Here is a 20,881-nt window from a genome sequence, read left to right on the forward strand (position 1 = left end):
TGGTGTGTTTAAGATAATACACATGTGGTTTATGCCTGCTGTAGACATATGATTTTAGTTATACTTCTTACCCTTTCTAAAGAAATCAATTTTTTTATAGGTCCTTGTTGCAACTACAATAATTATCCAGAATATTGGAGGTAAGAGACTTCATATGCTCGATATTAAATCTGTGCCAGGCTTCAAAGCTCCACGAGCACCAAAATAATTAAAGTGTTTTTAAGAAACTGATTAAAAGGACTGGAAACTTAAGGGAAAGGCTTTTGTGATGGTGCTAAGCAGAAGGGCTGTAGTTGTGGGATAGATGGGAAAATTCTGGGGATTGGATTCTCTGCCTGTTGCTGCATCCCAGGATGTGGAGCACATCCTTTAGAGCTGCACTGCTCATTGAAAGGAGCTCAAGGAAGCAGCATCTCCTCTCTGCTGTTCTGTACATTTGTGTCTGGTAGCTGCATTTTATCAGATCATGTGTTTTGGGTTTTGCTGTTGGAACCTGCTGATACATTTTAGTGATTTGTGCAGCAAGTGAATGTTTACTTAGCTATGATGTTTCATATGTTTTGCATTAATGGGAGCTTTCTTTTTTTAGCTCAGTAACTTATTTTTGGGGGAGTTTATCTTCCTGACTTACATCATGTGGGCTGTCCACTTCTACTGTTAGTTATTTTGTTTTCTTGGTACATGGCATAATAGCACTCCCTGTTTTTCTACTTGGACTCTTACTCAGGTTTGCTCACACACTTGATAGTCACTAAGTATTTAGAAATTATTTGTGTGAAAGTAGAACAGTTTGAAGTCTAATAGAAAAAAAAATATTTTTCTTTTGTTGTAAATGTTTTCTTTTAAATGTGGGAATTACCTGAAAGCTCCCTCCTCTGTTCTCTACCACCATGGGATACCCATGTTCACATACATCAGTAGAAGGAAACAGCATTCCAGTGCTGTTCTTCTTTCCTTTAAGATTACCTGTCAAGTCCAGGTAATTCAGTGATTGCTGTTTCTTGTCACTGTGTACACACTTAGAACTAGACAAAGTAACTGTGCTTTCATGACAAGATCGGAATATTATCTTAGACTAAAAGTTCCAATATAATAAAAGCTATCCAAATGAAATGGCTATAAAAATCCAAGCGTTAATTTTAGGCAGGAGTGACCATAGCACTTCCAAGATTAAGGACTATTTATTCATACAGGTTTTAGAGGATGTTCTGTAGCAATGAACAAATCTTTTAATTTCCTTTCCCGTTTGAGTGGACCTCTAAATAAACAGTACAAGAGAAGGATTGATACGGTGAGCAGGTTCTGGAGATTCTGGGTTCATGTACAAGATTTTGTTGTCAAAGTAAATATAACTCTCATTTCTTCCTCATCACAGTTCATAACTTCCTCTGTGCCATCCTTAATAAACTTCAGCTCAGTAACTCTAGAGCCCCAAACCATTGCATGCTGGATGCTGCAGTCCAAGTCCCCCATATCAGGACCAGCTCCAAAGGTCACTGTGCTGCAGGCTGACAGGCTCCTAGAAAAATAAGATATGAAAAGTTCTCTTCACTTCTCACTTAGCTTTGACTCTTGAAAGAATTTCATGGAAAGAAAAGAATTTTTCTTGTCTTTCTGGTCCTTCTGTAGATTTTACATGGGAAAAGTGTGGAGTGTAGTTTGTCCTGAATGGGATCCACACTGGGATTAAGTGCAAAACCTGGGCTCTGCCTGTCATGCTGGTTTGCTGTGCTCCCCTCTTCCTGTTTTTCTGTCTGGCTGAAGGAACCAGGAGCACAGTGCCTGTTGGGCAGACATCCAGACTCTGTGAACATCTTTGATTTCAGAGGAAGGCTAAAAATAAAATTGTTTTGTGTTACCTCTTCCATCATCAGACCTGGGTGCATTGCATCATACGGTATCTTATTTCAGAAGTGATTAGAGAGCATGAGATAATGAAAGATGGCTTGTGATTAAGCAGCTTTACCAGGGTTATTGTCACTATCTGTATCTAGTCTGGGATTTTTTTTTTTAAGTTTGATCCCTTCTAAAAATAGCCTAAGTGCACAAGTAGGTGATTTATGTTAATTTGTGGTGGAGAGAGCATTTTAGTGATAATTTTAATAGTTATGCTTTCCAATTTGTCATCTTTGTGTCTTTTTAAAAGAAAGCTTAATGTGCAAATTTGAATTTGACATTCTAATTGCATACATTCAGGGATTTGTGTAGATAGGGAAATTGATTTTTCCATTACCAGCATACCCAAGGAAAAAAAAATATTTTTGTACAGTTACAGGAAAGCACTGATTGGTCAAGTTAAGGTTGAAGTTTTCAAGTACATTGTATGGAATTTTAATATGCATCTCTAACATGAGTATTCAACTTCTCCTGTAGCTTTTTAATTGTCCCTTGGAAGGTATTTAGTTAATCCATATAATACCAATCAAATAACAAAATCCATTAAAGTACCAAGATTAACTAAGGATGCACCAGGATACTGAGTTAACTTTTCAATATCCAAATGTAAATTAGAGTAATTTTAATACCCTAACTCAAAAGACTTCATAGAATATGTAGAGCTTAGTGTGACTAAATTTAGAGAACATTAGCAGTGCTTTCCTTATAATGAATATGTTCTTGTAATGTCAGTATTTGTTAATGAGGGAAAACAAAAGGCTGAATGGGATGGCCAGTGCTACTAATTTTTACATTCAGTTTCTCAGTTTGTTGACCCAGTTCAGCAGCCCTTTAATGTAAACAGTCATGTGAACTGCCTTGATCCTGACAGGGCTGCTTGGTGTGTGGGTGCAAAGAGCACATGAAAAAGGGAACTGTCAAATTGCACTTCCTAGGCTGCTCAGGTTTGTTCATCAGCCATTTCCTGTCCTGCACATCTTCCCTATGTCCCTTTCTCACCTGCTGTGAAGAAGAGGATCTTGAAGGGTCCCAGATGGTGTCAGGTGCCCTGAAAGAAGGGAGAGAGCCCTTGAGGAATTGCAGGTCTGTAGGCACACAGGGAGAGAGGGAGGCTGCTGTCGGAAATGCCGAGTTCCATGGCTCTGCTGGCTCTCCATGTCATCCTTCCCAGGAGCAGCTGGAGTTGGATGGATTCCCTGCCATTGTTTAATAGTATTGTGCTTCTAGGAAGTGATGGATGAGGCACAGTGGACCAAAGCTGTGGCTGGGAATCACACCAGGGAAGTTCTGTGAGATTCCTAGGTGCTTTCTGAAGCAGGGGAGGAAGGAGGACAGCATTTTCTCCATCTAGAATTGTCCTTTCTGTGAATATGACTGAAAAGGAGGACAGTCCACAGCCATGTGCCCAAGTAGGACTCCTAAAGCGTGTGTAATAAAGTTAGAGAAAGGCTGATTTTTAGCAAGGCTGTGGAAAAATGGAGACAAACACAATAAAGTATTGCACAAGAACAGCTCTCAGCCCCTTGCCAGCACTAAGAAATGCCAGCACCCAGGTCTAGCAGGAAGCACGTGGAGTTTTCCAGCGTGCTTCCAGGCTGGGGCTGCCATCAGCTGAAGGTCACTGCTGGCTGAGATATGGCTGGGCCCAGAGGGCCTGGTGGCTGCGGTGCACACAAACATGAGTCCAGACTGCTGAGAACAGAAGTTTAATCATTCAAAATTTATTAACAGTGGTATTAATGCTGCAGTACCACCATGGAGCTTAGGTGGTCTCTGTGAGGATTTTTGCAATATATATATTTTTTAATTTCTTCAAGGCAGATAACCTCCCTTGGCTTGTCCCCAGGTTGCTATTGGAGTTATTCTTTGGAATGAAACTTTACAGACAGCTATCTTACTTTTACAAAGAATTACTTATTTTCTCATATAAATATGGTTCAAATCAATGTAATTTCTATAACTGGTGCTTTTTGCTTTTTGTTTCCATATTCTGGAGATAAGGTGTCCTCAAAGGTGCACACTTTTCTTCTTTGTAAGAATCAGTGATGAGGAAAAAAGCTCGTTCTGTGTCCCTGGAGGGATTTTTATCCTTGGCACTGCCTGAATGCTGCAGGCAGTGCCTGGAAGCGACAGGATTCGTTCCAATGGTGATGCTGCTCTGTAGATTTTATGGCCTGTTAATACAGTCAAGGTGACTGTATTAACACACAGAGACCTTGCTGTGAGTGTAAGACACCCTAAATAAGTATTTATAATCGTGTGGGTCGTGTTTCTCAAGCTTCCCGGAATCAATGGAGAGGCATAGCCGCTGTGCAAAGCAGGTATTTCAAAAAAGCAGCACCACCCTCTGCTGGCCTGGGCTGCCTTCCCGGGTGAGCTGCCGGCAGCCCGGCGCCTCGGGAGCCTCCAGCTTCTCCTGCGGGGTTCCACATCCCCCCCTCTTTGTTTTTCTGATGTAAACAGTGAAATATTTAACTTAGTTCCCCCCCATGTAAATATATATATATATATATGTGTGTGTGCTTTCTGTGAGTGCCTGCTTAGAGGTGCTGTGCAGGGACTAATAAATCCCTCTTTTTATCAAGCTAAGTGGACATTTTTTAATTGCAAATTATTTTGTGTTTTTCTTTCTCTCTCCCCCAAGTTCATCCATTCTGCAGTTCAGTTCTAAAAATATTTGCAACATTTGTTTCAAACTTAAATAAAGCAAGTATTTTTTCAGACTGAGGGGGTGTATGGGAATAACCTTTGTGTAATCAGCGAGAACAATACTCCAGAAACTTTGAAAATGAATGAATGGTGCAAATCATGGAGGAATAAAATAAAATAGAGCTTTTTTCATGTGGAGACCTGCATCCTTAATACCTTAAGAAATTACTGAGCTTCCTTTAAGTATGGGAAATCTAATTCTGTTTTCAAACAAACTTGAATGTTTGTTTTCACAGCATGGTTTACTTTTGACGTGAAAGCCTAATTATCCTGACTGATTCAAAGTGAGGATTTCCAGTGCAGAGCTGCCTTAATTAAGGGCAGGTTTGTCAGCTCCTGTACTAATTTAACAAATGATGACCCATGCTCCTGTGTTTTCCTATTGCACTGAATGGAAGGTTTGATATTGTACAGCATATTAACCTCACTTTAAATAATAGGAAAAAAATTACAGAAATAGCAGCCTGCAGCTGTACTACAGAATGGAATATGTGATGAGCTATGTAGGAAACTTTTCTATTCTTTTAGCATAAATGTACACTTATAACTAATGAAGTTTTACCAAAATAAGTCTACTGCCTGTGTGTTCCATGTACAATAATAAGGATTTTTGTTTGTTTTTTAAGCTTGTCATAAGTAAGTCCAGACTAGTTCAGGTGAGAGTGAAAGATAGAAGGAAGAGGAAGCAGGGGAACAGAAATTCGTCAGGATGAGTCTCTATAATAGAAGGACAAGCAAAGAAATTGACAACCTGTCAGTTGTTGGAATTCTCCATATGAATTCTCCATATGAACCAGGATTACATCTTGTGTCATATACTGCATTCTACATTTGTATTTGAAACCAAATCAATTATCCCAACACTCTTTTTTAAAGCTTCCACTAAGAGGACATATTAAGACCAGTACCTGCCCTCTCTTCTCCTGGGGGAAGTTTGGAGGGGAGCTTGTTTCCATCTTTGCACAGTGCTTAAAAATGCAAGACATCTTTATAGGGTTCTAATACCATCATCTACAGTGGCAGATGAGGAAAAGCTGACCAGGAGAGTCAGTCCCTTCAATGAAAATATTTCAAAGAATTCATCACCATAAAGTCTGTGTTCCTTACAAGTTTATTGTACAGTCTCTGATAATATCCTTGCTGTGGACTTCAGCACTTGTTCTCTTTTTGGGTAGGATAATAAGAAAAAGTTACACTTTTTTCTTTTAACCAAACAGCTAGCCACATATTTTAAGTTTGGGCTGCCTCAGAAGAGGTATTTTGAGGACTACTTAAAAAACAACCTTTTCTCTAGCAAGTGTTTTTTCAGATAGGGGCACATATGGTCAGTACTAAGCAATATTAGTAGCACAGCACAGACATTCTGAATAATGCATGTATGCTGTGTGTATTTATAGAGTCACAGCTCATGCTGGCACTGCAGGCTGTAGTAATGGAAGTGTAAAGCAATTACTATTTTATATTTTGTTTTTTCTGTCAAAGAGCTAATACCAAGTTTTCAGATCATAGCAAAGTGATAGATATTTTAAGAGCAATATTTCTTACTGCTTTCAACATGGTGCAAGTGTACAGAATAATAAACTAATAATATAATTATGATTTCTGCTGAGTTCTAGTGTGTCAAAACCTGTTGAGAAGTTCAGAACTGTTCTCCATCAAGTAGCTCTTGGTGCATACTGAAAATTACTTCAAACATAATACAAATGGCAGATAACATATATAAATAGCAAATTTAGAACCTGAAAATTAGGAAGTGACCACGTGCAGGTTGCTCATGCAGTTCTAGTTCAGCCCTTGTGGCATCCCCCTATTGCTGCAGCCTCAGACCAGGCCATTGCACAGGGTTTGTTCTGCAGGAAACACTTGTTCCTCAGTGCTGGAATGGGTGTCTCGTGTCAGTATTTCAGGGTAAGTCAGAGCACAAGGATGTTGTGCTTTTTGTTGTGCTCTCTTGTGTCACAGCTCAGTCTGTGGCTGTGTAATCTCCTCCTTCCGTGGCACATCAAGGCTGCCAAGGAGAGCTGAGGTTTCGTTTGTACAACACAACTTGATTCAGGGAAGTGAGGTACAGATTGCTATTTGGGGCAAAGGATACCTGACTTTTTGTCTATCACATTCTATGTTCTTGATTCCTCAAGTAGAAAAAGACTTGTCACATTGTTGTAGTTTTCTTGTTTTAGTTTCATCTTTCAAAACAAAACAAACCAACCATGTTCTTTGCTCACTCTCTAGTGTGTTGCAGAGTTACACAGTGGTCAAGTAAAGCTACAAGGAGTTGTTTCTCCTGAGGAGAATTAAAACTCTGTTTACAAATTAACTAAAAGCAGAATTTTGCTTTTTTAACTGTATTAAGTATAGGCATCCTGCTCAGGTTTATGCACAAGGTTTAGATCTTGTTTAAGCAAAAACCAACATCCTGATGCTTAAATAAAATAGTTTTAAATTAGGGTTCCAACATCAGGATATAAATATAATTATTTAATATTCGTTATTCATCTTGTAGTACAAACAAGAGAATATAAAAGAATCCTACTGTGTGAGATTGTTTCCCACGTGTCCAGAGAAAGGAGGAAAGATGCATGCACAAGTTTCTTGGTGCAGGACTGGCTCCCTCCTTAGGAGTGGAGTTCAGTGAAATAGGACTCCTCTCAAAAACAAAGAGTGAGCAACAAAGGATAAGTGATCAAGTGATTAGCCAGAGGCTAATAGGAATGCAAGGGCAGAGTGACAGATTGCATATTGAAGGAAATCTGATCTGGAAATTAATTTGAGGGTTTCTGCAGTGGATACTGCAAAAGAACTAGTTTTGAAATCTTTCTGAAGATTTCTGTAAGATTAACTATATGAAAATTCAGAGTTGCTTCTGTATAAAGTGTTCTGTCATACAGGAGAGAAGGCTAATGGTTAAATAAGGTTGAATTGCAATTTAGAGGAATTTTCCTTTCCCTCTTCCCCCACTTAGTTTTTTTTTTAAATTAGAATAAGTATGCAGCTGCTTGCAACTTAGCATGAAAAATTTACTTAAAAATTCTAGTGACTTAGAAATATGCATGCTGTAATTCTCTCTGGTTGAACCTACATTCTGTTGTAGGAGAATAAATGAGGACAGCAGATAAATACCTCAGCACACACAGTCAACAGCTACATGTCACTAAATAGACATAGATACTGGAAAAAAACAGCTTTTAATGATGAAGAAGTGATTATTATTATTTAGTGACTTACCAAATGGTTTTAATTTAACCTTGTGGTAGGTAGATGTCACTTCATGTTAATAGAATTCTTTTTCTTTATTGGGACCACCTTACCCTTTCTTCAAAATTTAACAGCAACTGCTATAATACAGCAGTGTCTGAGTCCACACATCTTTTCTTTTAAGATTCAAAAAATTCCTTAGATAAAAAAACCCACACAAACTTATTCAAATATCAGCTTATGAAAGTTTTCTGGTTTGCCTTTTCAACATGTATGTTTTAATTTTAAAGCATGAATAAATACACCATGGTAAAATTCTAAGAATTACTAAATACTGAACAGTAAAATTTGAGTACAACAGATGAGTTTTGTCAGGGATTGAATGTAACTAAGCTTTTACTGACACATTACTAAAATTACTTGCTGCTGCAGAATGGAAATTAGTTTCACTTAGGCTTTGATGCTCGTTGAAACTGTTTGTAAAGCTTGATTTTTTTGAGTAATTCTCTGCTGGTTACATAAAAAAGCAACATGAGCAGTGTGTGAAAGTATCAGAACACTATAAATTGGGATTTAAAAACCCTCTCATTCATTCCTTTGATCACAGTATTTAGTGAAGGAGATAAATAGTGCTGTGAAGGAACTTTTGGATTGCTTTCTGCTGAATAGAATTAAAACCACTTAATTTCAAGTCAGTAATCCTGTAAGAATAGCTAATAATTTCTCCTCTGCTTCACAGTTCCTGTACAGTTCTGCACTTGCTATTATTGTTGGATCTTGTTGCTGATGGATTTGTCATGAGAAGCAGGGATCTGTCACTGATAATCCTCTTAGCTCTAAGGACCAAACCTTGCAGTATATTAAAAAACCCTTTCAAGTCCTATACTTGTGTTTTAATTTCTGTCTTATATTTATTTAATACAACAGCAATGGAGCAACTATGAAAACTGAGTCCTTAAAAAACCCTATTGTATTGAGAGAAACAAATGTTATTTACTCTTATAATGAATAATGTCTCATAAAGAGGAAGGAGGAGTGCTGCAGCCTTATAGTCTGTCTCTAGCCTGTAGGTCTGTATTCCCAGGTAGAAGGGCAAGCCTATATATTATATTATTTTGCCTTTTAGTCCTTTGGATTATGTTTTCCTTGCTTCAAAACTCACATTGTAAGAGTCTCTTTGGAGGCATTAACTGACATCACTGCAGTACTTGCAGCTATTTTTAAAGGAAGTATATGAGAAAATAAATTCTGGTTCTGGTGCCACGGTGTCTCACACAGAGCTGAGATGTTCCAGGCGTAGCCCTGCCGGTCCAGCCCTGCTGGCTGAGATGCTGCTGTTCCTCTGCTAAATCTGTCCTGCTTCTGTTTGCAGCCATGTCATCTTATCTCTTAATTGTGAAGTCTGAACTTCCCGGGGCTGTTGCGGGTTTTTTGAGTGGAGTCGAGAGTGGGTAAGGAAAAATGCTTTGTGCGTTCTGTGTTTGTCTTGAAGAATAAAGGTGTTCAGCACTGCTGAAAGAGATGGGTGCTGACACTTCTCTGATCTCACATGTAAAATAAATAGTCATTTACATGAGTTGTTGGAATATGAAATGTATTTGGCAAGTGCAGGTCTTTTGCAGCACACACACACAGAGCGTGATTCTTTCCTCATGGCAATTTCCTATCCTACCACCTTAAAGTTGGTGGCAAAACTCCATCTACAGGAATCTCCTTCCTGTAATATTTTAAAAGGGGAAGCAGGAAGGTACTAGCAGGGAGAGGAGAAGAAACATTGCCCCTGCTGTCATGTTATCACTTCACATAATTCAAAATCACAAAAGAAAAAATGGCAGGCATTTATATGGAAATACTTTGTTGTCTTGCTCTAGTAATTGGACTTGTCTTGGGAAAAATGCCAGGTTTCCAGACTTGGTTTGTAATTCCTAAACTTGGCTCCCAGTAAAGAACTTATTTTTCGCAGTTGAGCTGTAAAGCTGTTTGTAAGAAGTGTGTCCCTCACATTTCCATTGGAACTGTCACAAGAAATCTTAAGGCAAACACTGCAGCTTCAGCACTGAAATACCTTGTTTGAGTTGTTCCATACTCCTGTCATTCCTAACAGTGTATCTTGGAGTGCCTTACAGCTGTTTTTCCAAATTGCTATTTTCAGATGTTTTGAGCTCAAAACTTGCTCTGGATTGAAATGTGCTGAAATTGTCTGAAGGCTGTGTGATGCTTGTATTATTCCTGAATGTTGTGGGTGAATTTTAAGTGGGAAATCAGTTTGTTAAAAGGTACTTCAGTTGATTTTCTATTTTATCAGTTGCAACTTCTGGATTTTATAATGAGTTTGAAAAATTAATTGTGGCTGTAATCTTGCTTTCTGTCTTTCTGCCCTCCAGGCTCTCACAGTTTTAGTAGGTTTTTTGTCAATTTTCTCTTTTTTTCTAAACTATTACATTTTATGTCTGTATGTTATTTTTAATCCGCTAATGTATCTCTTCCAGCTGTGGTAGTTATCAGCTTTTCATTTGGGTGCTGTAACCTTCTCCTTCAAGCTCATACTTCAACCTCACTCTTCATACACAGTGGTGTTGAGCTGCTGCTGTATCCGCTGCGTGTATTCTGATCTGTCCAACCCCAAATTTAGCATCTAACATCTCTTACTACTGGTTTTAATTTTATGTCAGCTCTGTTTATGCAAAGTGACTTTTCTTTCAGCAAAGATACACTGTGAAACAAACAGCTTAAGAAAACTTCTGGTAGGTAGAACTTGGAGGTTCAACCCTGTGCTGCTCAAAGGGTTGTTCTGTCTGAAAAAAGCACTGTGACAACTTCTTCATTAAGGTGCCTGTGGGATAATGCTCCCAACAGCTTTGTCCAGGTCCTACCGCAGATCTCCTGGATGTGAGCACTCAGGTTACAGTGTTGAACTGTTTATTACAAATCACCTGAGCTGTTGTAATCCTCAGTGATCTGTCAGCTCTGCCAACACCCATATTTCTTCCCTAGCTGAAACTACAGTTAGAGATGGGAATGAAGTTCAGTTTTGCATTTAGAAAGAGCTGAAATTGTCAATAGGAATCCTAACCACAGCTCCAGTGCTTAGGTGTTTGGCAGCCTGGTCTTATCGAGTTTCTGCCTCTGTAAATTGGAGTTCTTGCATCAATCAATGTTTATTTAACACAATTTCCCTCCTCTACTATGTGTCCAAGCAAATAGTTCAAGTGCAGTGGCCAAGCAGTATTCCAGGAACATGCACATACGCGTGCCCACATCTATATTTAATTTATTTTGCCATATGAATGGCCATAGTAGATAATAATCTTTTGTTTCTGTGTATTCTTTTGCAGATGTTAAGTGTACATTTTTACTAGCAGGCATTTTTAATGGTAGGAAATTGTTCAGCAAAAATAGATAATCAAATGCCAAGCCTAAGAAGCAACTTATTTATACAAAGGGCATAAATATTGAATAGTTTGATTCAACTTCTTTATCTGGGCCACTTGTTTCCAGATGGGATTGCACAACTGTTCTGTGTTTGTTAAGTCATTATAGCATTTGATACGCTTTCATTTGGTACAGCATTTATCTTAACTGTAGTTGGGATGTATCAAAAGTGTCAGTTAAACTATCTGTGAAAGTATTTTATATGCATAAACCTTCCTGAGCTGTACATTTGGGAAAGCCATTTAAAGAATGTTCTGTGCACTAAATTGTTTTTATAGGTAGAGGTTAGCAGGTGTGCGTGTGTTTGAAAGGCTCAGAGCCAGTCTAACACATCCTCATGTCTTTCTAAAAAACAAAACCATACAGTATAACACTTATTAATATTGAGTGGAGATGTTTCTGTCTGCATAACAAGAATTCCACATAGTTTTGATGACATGAACATAGTTTCAAATGAGGACTGTGTTAAAAAGTTGTAATTTGTGAGCCCTCTGTTAACATTTAATGACCCTGTCAGAGGATGTGATTGATGCAATTAAGTTGTCTTGCTTGTGTGTTGTATAATTGATATGAACTGAAAGTAAGATCCTAATTTAGAACATATGAATATCTTCTGTTGAATTCAGGAATGAAATTAAAGCAATTTTTAAATGTCTGCTTTTAGTTAAAATATGGGGGAGGGAGCAGAAACATCTGCATGCCAAAGCTTTTTCAGCAGAGTCAAGGATTTATATTCTGTATTTAATGTTTTGAATGCTTTTATCATATAGGATTAAATTTACAGATCAGATTGATTTTAAAGGCACTATCAAAACATTTATTCTGCCTTTGGAAAAGAAGTGTATTTTACAACAGTACTTTGAGGAGAAAATTGACACATTTTCCAATAACCAGTCCTCTATGCAGTTTTTTGAGGTCTTTCTAAGTATACAAACTGGTATTCCAAAATGAAGCAGTGTACAAAATTAGTTTTTCTCCTTCATTTCCTCACTGCTGTTTTACTCTCTGCCTTCCCCCCTCCCCCCCAACTCACAAATGTTTCTTCATTTACCATAAAGTAACCAAAATTAATTTTCTGTCTGTTCTCCTGAGCTTGTGAGCCTTGGTGGCAGCTGTGGGTTTGGAATTGGGAGATTTAAACAGAGGTCCTGTACACATAGTGCATAAGCCTTATGTTCTCTGCCATGATGCTGTTCCTCCTACTCTGAACATCCAGCAGACTGGAAAGAAACAAAATCTTTAAAAATATATGAACAGTAAATAATAACAACATGAAAAGTAAATGCTACAGCAAGAAGCTGATTTTGGCAAAGTTGCTTCTTCACTGTAGCAGTAGCAGACAGAGCTAATAATATACTTTCTTAAGAATTATGTATTTTGACTAATTTTTAATATAAACATTGCCAGCTAATGGTTGCTTTGGATTTGATACAGTGAAGATGCCCTCAAACTTGAAATTTCTCTGTTCACTTACATTACATCTTTTCAAATAAGTCTGACTCAAGTGGCTCTCCATGACATACAGCAGTAGTTACTATACCTGTATGATAATTCTTCTTTAACACAGGTGTTATGGTACTTCCCTCATGATAATTTGAGGTGCTGCCTGTTTATTAGGTGCTAACCATATCCTGGACTAAATAAAGTGGAAGGTCAAAAGTCAAGGTGTTTATAGGTGGTAAAGTTGGAGGCTGATGTGCAAGATGTTTATCAGTACAGGATATGGTTATTGCCAAGTCGGGGCAGGCACCCTCAAGATGTTTCTGTTATTTAACTTATCCATCTGTGCTTTCCTCACTTTAGACATGGGATTTTGATGCTTCAAATAGATTTTAAATGTGTGAGGACTTAATGTGCTTCTACAATGCTTTTTTTAATATGTGTGGTTTTATGTATAAACATTCTACCAGTTTCTTCAGCATGATTTTTATCCCTTCTGTCCTTTATATCTTTCATGGATGTATGCAAGGAAGGGAAGCTCAGCAGTGAGTGGGAATTGATGTTGCTGTTTCTTCAGGTGTGTAAATATGCAGCTCATTGTAATCCAGGTTTAGACACACACTGTGCTGTGTGAGTACTTCTGCTGGAAATCTGTAGATTATGAAACCCTTCCCTCTGACCCTTGCTGTAAATCAAGGCAGGGATTTGCATATTGTGCTGATGAGAATTATTAATTGGCTCACATCAGACCCCTGATCCATGCAGACACTTGCCTGTGGAACACTGCTTGCAGTGATGGTTTCTTACAGAATGATGCTCTCCTTATTATCTGGGAGCTCTGTTTTATATCAGTGTAGAAACTAGGAGTACAAATTCATGTAAATAGCATGTGAGACAGGAAATTATTTTTTTCTTGTCCTAGTGGTTGCTTTGTCTAAGAGCACAGTTCTAAGTTAAACATATTTTTAGGACTCCTGAGCTTTGTATCAATCCTGAATCAATTTTCCAACAGGTCTTGGTACCTCGATGGGAGACTGCTGCTGCTGCTTACTTCAGTCTGCATTGTTTTTCCTCTTGCCCTTCTTCCTAAAATTGGTGAGTAATTAAAGGAGAGAAGCGAATATTATTCTACTTTAGTAGCAATTACAGTTGAAGACTTTAAAATCTTAATGGGTTATTTATTTATTTAAACTGGCAGGGGGCTGCTGGTGGTGGTGATTACTTAAGTTGTTGTAGTGTGTTCTGCCTTCCAGCCTTGCCTAGTTAACCTATTACTTGGGTTGCAGTAGTATTTTGTCTGCAATACTAAAATAAAATCTTTACAGCAGAACATTAAAGAGCTGCATTTACTTACAGCATGCCATTAGTGGTAAGCCAGTTCTAATTCTGCCCTACAAAACTACATAAATGATCTGTGACAGGCAGTTGGAATGTTGTTATTCTGAGTCCTAAGCCCCAGATACCAAGCACTGTAATAGAAAACATGCCTAAAATGTAAAGCTTTAGCTGTACATTAGGATCACTTTCCTTATAAATTCTCTTTTATTTTTACTGTTATTTTACAGGCTTTCTTGGCTACACAAGTAGTTTATCATTTTTCTTTACGGTGTACTTTACTCTTGTGGTAAGTTAAAAATCTCTGCACAGCTTCTTTTTTTTTTTTTTTCCTTATTGTTTGAATGTTTTCATAAGCCTGTTTTGAAATTAATTGTCTTCCCCTCCCCCTTGTTTTTTTTATGTGAAATTTAGAATTTTCTTCAAGTTCAGAATGTGCTTGCTAGGACAGATTACATTGTTTTGCTGAGAGTAGGAAATGTGTATGAACTTCCAAGCATGTGAAAAGAGTTAAAATAATTATATTTTGGGATGGTAAATATAACAATTTTTTTTTTTTTATTGTTTTTTTGCTGATGGTGCAGCAAAGAGAGCTGGCACTTACATTTTTGTTTCCCTACTAGGAGAGGAATGGAATTCTGTTTTCTTAACTTCTAACTATTACTTACTGCAACTAGTACAGCAGAAAATTTAATATACTCCAAAATAAATTAAATTTACATGTATAATGGAGTGACAGAGTTCAGAAAAAGGCAAAGAAAACTAGAACTTCATTAAGGCAGTTTACAAGATTCATTAATACGTCAATGACCTTATTCTCCTTTCCAGCTGAAAGGAAAAGTTCTTTTCTCTGAGCCATATGAGGGTTTTTGACCCTGATGTTCACCCTCTCAAGGCCCCTGTGAGGTAGATGTTTCCAAATATCAAAAGTGAGACCTGCTAGGCAGATCTAAGAGAGAAAATGTGCCTTTAAGTTGCACTTTTTTTTCTTCTTAAAGGGAAAAAGTGTGTTAATGCACATGTGTAATATGTGGTACAACTGAGCAACTCTCACTCTGTCATCTATTTGAATTTTATTTGGGAGCCTGGCAAAAATGTTCCCTCTCTGCCCTTTCATTCTGGCTTGCATTGACTTGCATTTAGTACCTGTTTTACAAAGGGATAAACAGAGTTGAAGGCAAGTTGAACAAACATGCCAACCAGGAGACCAAGGCAATCCATTAGGAACTAAACCATGTGATAAAACCAAACTTCAAAGCTGTCAAAACATCTCCCTAGGGTATCCCTGGAGAGCTGCAGTGTTTGTAGGACCTTGGGAAGTATTCTTCTTTAATTGAATATTGAGAAGCAGCCACAGCCTCTCCAGAGTTAATGGAAATTCATTTGTAATATTTATAAATTACCTTAACTTTTGACCTCTTTCCTAAAATTTATCTTTAAAAGAAAAAAAATGGTAAGAAAAAGCACTAACTATAATGCTGACACAGGCCTTTGGCTGAAGCAAGTTGCAAGGGTTTTAAAACCAGTTCAGCTCCTGGATTTCAAAGGGATTGTGCATGGATCTCTGAAGAAAGCTGTTGTAATGGGTGGGTGCATTTGAAAACAGCTTCAGTCCCTGAAAAAGCAAATGTGTAAGCAAGAATGGTGTGCAGCCATGCCAAGTTGGGATGAACTAAACTAGATTTTAGTTTATGATTCTCTACCAAAAAAGTGGTTACAAAGTGCTAATGAAGGAGCACAGAGTGCTGGATTTTTAATGAAATGGTTAAGTTTGTCTGCTTACTCTTTCTTGTTAAATGGCAAAGCAGCAGCCACAGTAAATCTAACTGAGGTCAAAATTTTAAAAGCCATTACGGATGTTTCCAGAAAACCAATACTCTTGACAGAATATTCCCTCTGACTTGTTCAGGCTCTGAAAGTCAAAGGCATTAAATGTGGTTTAGTTTTCATATCTAATTGCTTTGAAGTGGGTGATGTGTGCTGTTGAAATGGTGTTTTAGTTTGCACACTGTTAATTTCTGTGTGGCAGATATGTTTTAATTTGTTCCAGAAGAGAACTGTGTTAGTCATATGGAAGTGATATAATTATATTTTGCATATACAGTAATTCTGTGCCTTTTCAAGTGCACACCATGTGTTCAGCTTTTTGCCAGCAAGCCACAACTTTACTGCAGCCTGCAGAAAAGAGACGTCCTGGTCAGTCTGGTCAGGGAGTGCACTGAGCAAAGGGCTGGAGACTTCTTTGTTCTGGGTCTCAAATGTCCTCTGTGTGCCTCAGTATCTCCTCATTTAAAGCCAAAAAACTGGTTCTAGGCTTTACTTGCAAAAATATTGCAGACACTGAGGTGAGCTGATATAGGAGGAAAACAAGTACATGTAGCTATTAATTCAAAGCCAGATTCTGTGAGGTCCTGAGCACTTTTGTTGCTCAGTTGTTGAATACTTCCCTGACTTGAATCCTCAGGGAAAAAAAAAATTGTGATTGTTAAACTTTTCTGTTATTGCCTTCCCTCTTGCTGTATATATTGGTGAAGCATAAAGCCAGATTTGTAATTTCTTGTGTATGTAGAGGACAGCATTATTGATAGTTTGTTCAGCAAAGGTGTTAACAATTGCTGATGGTATTTGTCTAAATCTGTCGTTTATGTTCTCAGAACAAAATAACTTGCAGATTGGGAACCTGCCATATGCAATGGATGGTGTTATGCACAGACAGCCCCTTTGCTGAGTGCTGTCAGTATTGCTGGAATAAAGGGATTCCTGTTTTCCCTCTGCAGGATACAAAAAATTACTGAGAATAATAGAACACTTTGAGCTTCTAACTTTAATCTTTAGCAGTGTTTCTGGTGCGGGCTTAAAATACCCTTTTTCCACTAGAATCTCTCTTGATTTTTATGGGTTTTTTTCACTTAAAACCAAACATTTTTATACTCAAAAGAATGTTTATATGAAATAGGCTTAAAGTTCTAAAGGAGGGTAGTGGTGCCTGCATGACTGGTCAGCTAACTGGGATGTACTGCCAGCTTAAAAATCCTTTCCAGTTGGGGAAACTCATTAGACTACAATTAGAAACCCAAATACATTTGAATAATTAAGCAAGTGGGCAAATATAAATAGAGATTTTTAAAATGCACCTAGTACATTTTATTTTGTCTTCTTTTATTTCCACTTCAGTCTGTTCTTAATCTGTATTACATTTATTTTAGAAAAATGTTCTCCCAGCATTTTAGGTTTGGCTTGCCTGGTCCTCTCTCTGCAGTGTTTATATATATCTTTGCTCTTCAGCTTGCAGGAAATCTTCCCTTCACCACTGCCAGGCACATTTTATTTTCCCTAAACCTTGCCCTTCAGCTCCATGCCCCTTTCCAGTTCCTGTTCCAGCTTTAGACTGGAGTGGGGAGTTCTCACAAAGCTGACTACTTTGGAGTCTTCAAAGCCATCCCCTCTTTGGGTGCCTTTAAATAAAACCCAGGCCCAAGTTATATTTTAGAGTTTGGTGTTTGCAGGCTGCTGTTGAGCAGGCTCCCTCCTAGTTCCATACCTTGAATGAGTTGTTCTTGTGCAGTTTAAAACGTGTTACTGCCACAATGCACTCAGCCTGCTGTGTACCCACAGTTTTCTTTCCCCACATTTTGGCCAGAGGTAACATTTGTTTGTCTCTCCTGGCACTGATGACAAGAGGGAGCATCTAATCCTCTGGGAAGCACCACTTGGCAGCATGCAAAGCACAGTTGTCTGAGCCAGGAGAAGAGATCCCTTGCATGTTATTCTTTTTGTGAATCTGAGTCTTTAATTAAGTTTTTAATGATTTGCTCTAGGCTTCAAAAGAATTATAACCTCTAAAGCCAGGCAACTACAATAGGAAATTAATTAGGGTGAGGAGAGCAATGCAACTATCATTTTAAACTGGGCTCCTGAAAAAGGAGGTAACATTTCTTATTTTAATTTCCCTTTGATTTTCAGCCCTCTTACTTGGCAGTCCCTAAACCAGCAGGGAGTAGCTGAAGGCCCAATGACATTCTGGGACAATAATTACATTTATTGTTTTTCCTTTGCTTTCTAGCCCAAACCATATGTTTCTGCCTTTTAAGATTAGCCCTAGGCTCTGCTCTATCTCTGTTGAGGGCTGGTGCGCTCCGGGCGCGAGGCTGGGCTCGCTAAGGCAGCAGCAATTCCGGCCGGGAGGCCCTTGCTGTGGAGCCCAGGGAGAGGGGCTGGGAGTGCTGCTTGGATTTCAGCTCATGTCAGAGCCCATTGCAGTGCCCCACCTCCAGATCCCTGGGCCATAAGGCTGCCAGCTGTGCAGGGTGAGCAGCTGGATGGAATGGCACTGACAGGCTTTTCTTGTCGAGTCTCCTTCTGGCAGGCCTGGTAATTTACTGGGGGTGTAGCTCCCTGCTGGGTGTTCCAACAGGCTGATACTTCAGCTATGTGTATCTCAATTGAAAACTGATTTTTAGGATATCATTCATACATGAAATATGCTGTCTCTGCAGGTTATGATTAAAAAATGGTCGATCCCTTGTCCTCTACCTCTGAGTAGTGCCATAGAGAATTTACAGGTAAAGTGCATGCTGGTTTGAAGTTCTAATTTTACTAGTAAACTGTAATGCTTTTTTACATTAACACTTTCAGAATGGCTTGCAATTTAAATTCCTTCTTTTATTAATCATCACAGAATCTGAAAAGTTTCTGTGGTTTGAGCTTATTCTTTCATTATGCCTTTTTTTTTTTTTTTTTTTTTTTTTGCATTTGTATTTTACAGGTTTCAAATTCTACTGGGGATTGTAAAGCAAAACTCTTTCATCTTTCAAAAGAGGTAATCTCTATTAACAATACACAAACTTAAAGGGGGGGTGGTGTTTTTTTAAAAATTGGGGTTTAAACCTTACCCAGGGTAAGCTGTCCTTGTGTAAAACTCGTTATGAGCTGCTGAAATATTTTCTGTACCTGCTGCCAAGTGCTATCCAGTCTCACTTTTTTTTTTTTTTTTTTAATATGAAGGCTCACTGTCCAAGTTAGCATTTATGAAAATATTTTGGAAATATGACCAAAAAAGAAGGTATAACAGATGAAACAGTGGTCAGCCTCATCATGCAATCAGACCAAGGCAACTTAACATGCCCCCAGCTGGAAGTTGGTGCTACTTGCCTGTGTGTTCTTAGCTCCTGGCAGGGTAGAGCAGCTTTCCTGACACTCCCTGGACCTAACCTTAGTTTTTCCTTACCTGAAGCTGATTCTTCAGGCCCAATGCAATCTTGTGCATCTCACTGGGTGCCAGCTCTGGTATTTGTTAATTAACGTGGCATTTAAATTATGTAACCACCCATCAAGGCTTGTGGGAGAGGAGGTGTCATGTAGAGCCCTGGTCTCTGGGAGGTGAAGAGGAAGGGAAAAAATAAATCTGTAGTGAGATCTAGGAGGGATGTGGCTGCATTTCTCTGAAAAAAACAAAAGTCCACCCTACCCTCCCAAGAAAAAGGGAAGGGAAAAAAAATGGTTAGGCAATGCAAACATCAGACAAATGTTATCTGTAGATCAAAGAAGAAATGGTGTTTGACCAGAAACATCTAATGTGAGATTCTGGCTTTTTGTGTTTGGAAGAATCTTGGGACTCATCTCTATTTCTTATTCAAAATTATCTTTATCAGTAGAAAGTGGCATATCTTTACCAGTATGGGCCTGATTACTTCAGCACAAAAATGTTTGTTGTAGTTCAGCTTCTTCCACTTGGCAATTGCAGTAAGCTGTACTAGATGATTCATCTATTTTATTACAGATTTTTGGAATCAGACACCACTAATTGTGTGGTTGCATCTTTAATTACATAACTGTCTTAAAACTTCAGATCCCAAAGCATGTTATATTTCCTGTTATGTTTTATCCACATTTTTTCTGAAGGAGTAATAAAATAGTGAGGTCAGGGTGAAGGAATCAGTAATTTGACAGGTAGCCATGGATATTAGAATTCGGAAAAATTCTTAAAGAATTTCACAAGTGATACACTGGCTCTGGGACATATCCTGCTCTTTCTACAAAAGTGCTTGGCTTCAGTATAGCCAGAAAAGAATCTTCCAGATTTTGGCTTATAGGCAGCATGACTTCTCTTGATGATGAAACTAAGCTGTGTCCACGTGAACTGACATGACTTGAAAAGGTTGAATTTTTGTCAACTGATTTAGAGACTCCATTTCTGCCTTGTGGAGATTTATCTCAAAGCATTAATTTGGAAATATTTCCACTGATTTCCAGTACTTGAACTGAATTCTGAGTTCATACAGATATTTTTTTCAACCAGCAGTAATAGCAAACAACTTACAAGATGTTTTCTTTCTATTTCAGAGTGCTTATGCAATACCAACTATGGCCTTCTCTTTTCTGTGCCATACCTCAGTCTTGCCAATCTATTGTGAGCTCCAAAGGTAATGTATGAACACATGCAATATTAAAATATAATTGCAACCTTTTGTGTAATACTTTCCCTAAATTAATCCTGAGTAGTTTTTATTTTTAGGTCAGTGCCATCAAACACTGCAGAATAAAGAACTTTCATGGTTTTGGGAAATGTATAGTTTTAGTCTGTACTGGCTTTTTCTCTCTTAGAGGAGAGAAAAGTAGCAAATGTAGTTCCATCATCAGTGTCAGGATATTTTCCTGCTCTGGACAATCTGGAGGAAAAAAAAAAGTCATTTGCTAAGGTACTTAAATAGTCAATTTTTATGGCTGTAACTGAATCTGCATTTGGCCATATCTGATTCAGTTTTTGACATAGATTCTGTTCCTGGCTCTGAATAGGTATCATCCTGGTAAATCCCAATTTTAATTTAAAAGAGTGGGAAGTCTAAATTCCATACAAGTGGGGGACAGTGTTAAT

The 20,881-nt window shown here is 38.2% G+C and overlaps 1 protein-coding gene across 5 annotated transcripts in view; it reads left to right on the plus strand.

Moving 5' to 3' along the window:
- Positions 1-20,881, plus strand: part of SLC38A6 (solute carrier family 38 member 6) — a 37,835-nt gene that overhangs the window by 8,379 nt on the left and 8,575 nt on the right. For 4 of the 5 annotated variants that reach the window (XR_013340132.1, XR_013340133.1, XR_013340134.1 and 1 more), the window contains exons 5-11: positions 101-140; positions 9,173-9,251; positions 13,685-13,767; positions 14,238-14,296; positions 18,504-18,569; positions 18,773-18,826; positions 20,350-20,429. Coding sequence is in view for 2 of the 5 variants with exons in the window: in XM_021554466.2 (XP_021410141.2) it covers positions 101-140; positions 9,173-9,251; positions 13,685-13,767; positions 14,238-14,296; positions 18,504-18,569; positions 18,773-18,826; positions 20,350-20,429 (461 nt within the window). In the remaining 3 variants the exon portion in view is untranslated. The remainder of the gene's footprint in view (positions 1-100; positions 141-9,172; positions 9,252-13,684; positions 13,768-14,237; positions 14,297-18,503; positions 18,570-18,772; positions 18,827-20,349; positions 20,430-20,881) is intronic. The other variant, XM_077783914.1, reaches the window with a different exon arrangement.

This window comes from Lonchura striata, chromosome 6 (genome assembly GCF_046129695.1).
Source record: "Lonchura striata isolate bLonStr1 chromosome 6, bLonStr1.mat, whole genome shotgun sequence".
NCBI classification, from domain to species: Eukaryota; Metazoa; Chordata; class Aves; order Passeriformes; family Estrildidae; genus Lonchura; species Lonchura striata.